Source organism: Pistacia vera, unplaced genomic scaffold (assembly GCF_008641045.1).
Source record: "Pistacia vera cultivar Batoury unplaced genomic scaffold, PisVer_v2 Contig78, whole genome shotgun sequence".
NCBI classification, from domain to species: domain Eukaryota; kingdom Viridiplantae; phylum Streptophyta; class Magnoliopsida; order Sapindales; family Anacardiaceae; genus Pistacia; species Pistacia vera.
The window spans coordinates 1,729,665-1,732,522 of record NW_022196645.1 but is presented as its reverse complement, the minus strand read 5'-3'; the positions used below and the strand labels follow the sequence as shown (position 1 = coordinate 1,732,522).

Sequence of the window (2,858 nt, the reverse complement as noted above, 5' to 3'; positions counted from 1 at the left end):
AAGTTATTTGGCCAAACCTGGGTGGGAAAATGGTGTTCTCCCTATTGATTATTTCGATATTGTGTTCGTTTAATTTGAGTAGTGGAGGGAAATATTAAATATTTATCTGTCAAAATCTCAAATTCAAATCGCGCAAGATATATTATAATAAATCTCTCCTACCAACGTCTTGAGATCTATGACAAGATAACTAATTTAATATACATCTAGAGAAACTTCAGTGAGGCCAAATCTAGGAAGCACAAGTACAGTCTAACCAACATAGAAAACTAAGCAAAATTAATAGAAGACCAAACCACATATTCGGTATTCCCACCCTAGGTTTGGCGAACTATTGATACTCTGGATTGTATTTATTCTAGATTTTTACCTTTAAAATAACGTTATATTTATTCCATATATTCCAAATTCTAACAGATTCTCAAATTTTCACTATAGTGTAAAGTTTAACCGATTCTCAACATTTCATTATAGTACAATGGATCAAGGCATGCTAAAGTGCACTTGTGTTTTCTTTGGTTGAAGAATGACTCATGTTAGTAAAAAGTGGCCCACGTTAGCATCATCCAAACCAACGGTTTTTGGCTTTTTTTTGTTGATTCCGAAGTCTAAAATCACTTTCGAGACCATCGTTGAACTCCTCGTAACGTCCTCTATAAAACTGATACCCTCACTTGTTGACCTTATTAACCGTTTCCGACCACCTATAAAACTAATGGTGTTAGCTTAAAAGTGAGAATTTGGAATAAATACAACCAAGGGTGTCTAACTTGGGGTTTCACTAAAATTCGGGTGGGAATATGTCATTTACACTTAACGGAAAATCAAAGCTAGTGAGTAGTTACTCCCCTTTAATATGTATGTTAAAAATTTGATTATGTCTGGACCTGAGAACTACTAGAAAGGGAAAAATTAAAGCAGATATTATTTTGTATTAAAACATGTATAAACTTATCTTATAATGTTTATTAGAATGAGTTAACCAACCGTCACATTCTATAAATAGCTAACCACTGAGTTCACTATCTGCAGCAGCTCCTCCTCTTGACTCTGCAAAATTTATAGGAAAAACGTTGCATCATAATCATGTCTTTGACATGCATGGACCTCACTTGCAGTAGTCTTTACTCTTTTCTTCTTTCTACAATCATTGAAATGGGCAAGAAGTACAAGGAGTAAAAGGTTACCTCCAGGTCCAAGAGGGTTCCCAATTTTGGGAAGCCTTCATTTGATGGGGAAGTTTCCTCCCAGAGATTTTTATCAGCTTGCCGAAAAATATGGCTCCATCATGTTCTTACGTTTGGGCTTGATTCCGACTGTTGTCGTCTCATCACCTCACGCTGCTGAACAGTTCCTGAAAACTCATGACCTCAATTTTGCCAGCAGGCCTCCTGTTGATACTTTAAAGCACATGGCTTATGGTCAAAGGAACCTCGCCTTTTCTCCATATGGATCTTATTGGCGAACCATGCGTAAGATTTGCATGCTGGAACTTCTAAGCAGAAATAAGATTAGTTCGAACCAGGGCATGAGGAAAGAAGAGCTCAATCTCTTGATTGAGCACATAAAAGAGGCTGCTGGTGCCGGTGTTGCTGTTGATATAAATGCCAAAGTCACATCTCTCAGTGCAGACCTAACTTGTGGAATGGTGTTTGGGAAGAAATATGCAGATGTAGATTTCGATGAGAGAAGATTCAACACTGTGTTTCAAGAGGCCGTAAAATTGGCAGCCATTAGTAACTTGTGTTGATGCTCGATTTAAGCACCAACGAATTCTCACATGGAAAATGTTGATTGGCCGTTGAATACACGTGAGAATGGAATATATAAAGCGAAATAAATGCAAAGGGAGTTTTTTAAGTGATTCGGATGCTAAGGTAGTAAGTCCTACGTCCACTGATTTGTATTGATGTTAGTGTGGGTCAGGTCGCGACTGCGGACTGACTTACATAAGTTGAAAAAGTAAAAATGTTTACAGGAGAGAAAGAGAGATTTCTTTGTATGAAAAATGGTCGAATCCCTTTAATGAAGAGGTCTTCTTCATTTTATATCAAACTGAAGCGTATAATCATCATTAAATCCATGGTTTGGTGTGATTGTCAGGATATAATCCGGCTTTACGTCCCATTTTCCTTTTCCCAAGCTGACATTGCACGACTTACTGCAGGAAAATGGACGCGTGTGAGCTTCATGTCATTTGGCAGGTCTGACGTGTGCGTGTTGCTCTGACGGGAGCAGGTTACCCTTCACGTGACTTTCCCACGTCAGCCCTTTATTTTCCTGGGCATAACAACTTGAATGATTACATTCCTCAAATTGCTTCACTTGATCTCCAGGGACTGACAAAGCGCGCGAAAGCAGTTGCCAAGGTGTTTGATGACTTCTTTGAAAAGATTATTGACGAGCATGTTCAATCCAAGGATGAAAATAGAACCAAAGACTTTGTTGATGTAATGCTGAGTTTCATGGGATCACAAGAAACTGAGCACAAAATCGAGCGAGAGCACGTCAAAGCCATACTCTTGATAAGCAATCCTAAAATTGTAGGACTGGAATCCAATTGCCAAATTTAACGTTCTAAATTTTCTTTTCCTTGATATGAATATGAACAGGACATGCTTGTAGCTGCAGTAGATCCTTCAGCCTTAGCTATTGAGTGGACACTTTCAGAACTTTTCAAGCATCCTGAGGTTATGAAGAAAGTACAAAAGGAGTTGGAAAATGTTGTGGGACTAGACAGAAGGTTGAAGAATCTGGTTTGGAGAACCTGGATACTTAGACATGGTTGTGAAAGAAACCTTGAGCTCCATCCTGTATCACCTCTAATCCCTTATGAATCCACGGAGATTGCACTGTAG

At 38.6% G+C, this 2,858-nt stretch overlaps 1 protein-coding gene across 1 annotated transcript; it reads left to right on the top strand.

The window, feature by feature from the left end:
- The first annotated feature begins 1,181 nt into the window (after positions 1–1,181).
- Positions 1,182–2,858, top strand: LOC116116636 (cytochrome P450 CYP736A12-like). The gene is made up of 3 exons (XM_031402692.1): positions 1,182–1,740; positions 2,294–2,525; positions 2,613–2,858. Exons 1-3 carry the CDS (start codon positions 1,232–1,234, stop codon positions 2,856–2,858), a joined length of 987 nt encoding a protein of 328 aa, XP_031258552.1. The 5' UTR covers positions 1,182–1,231.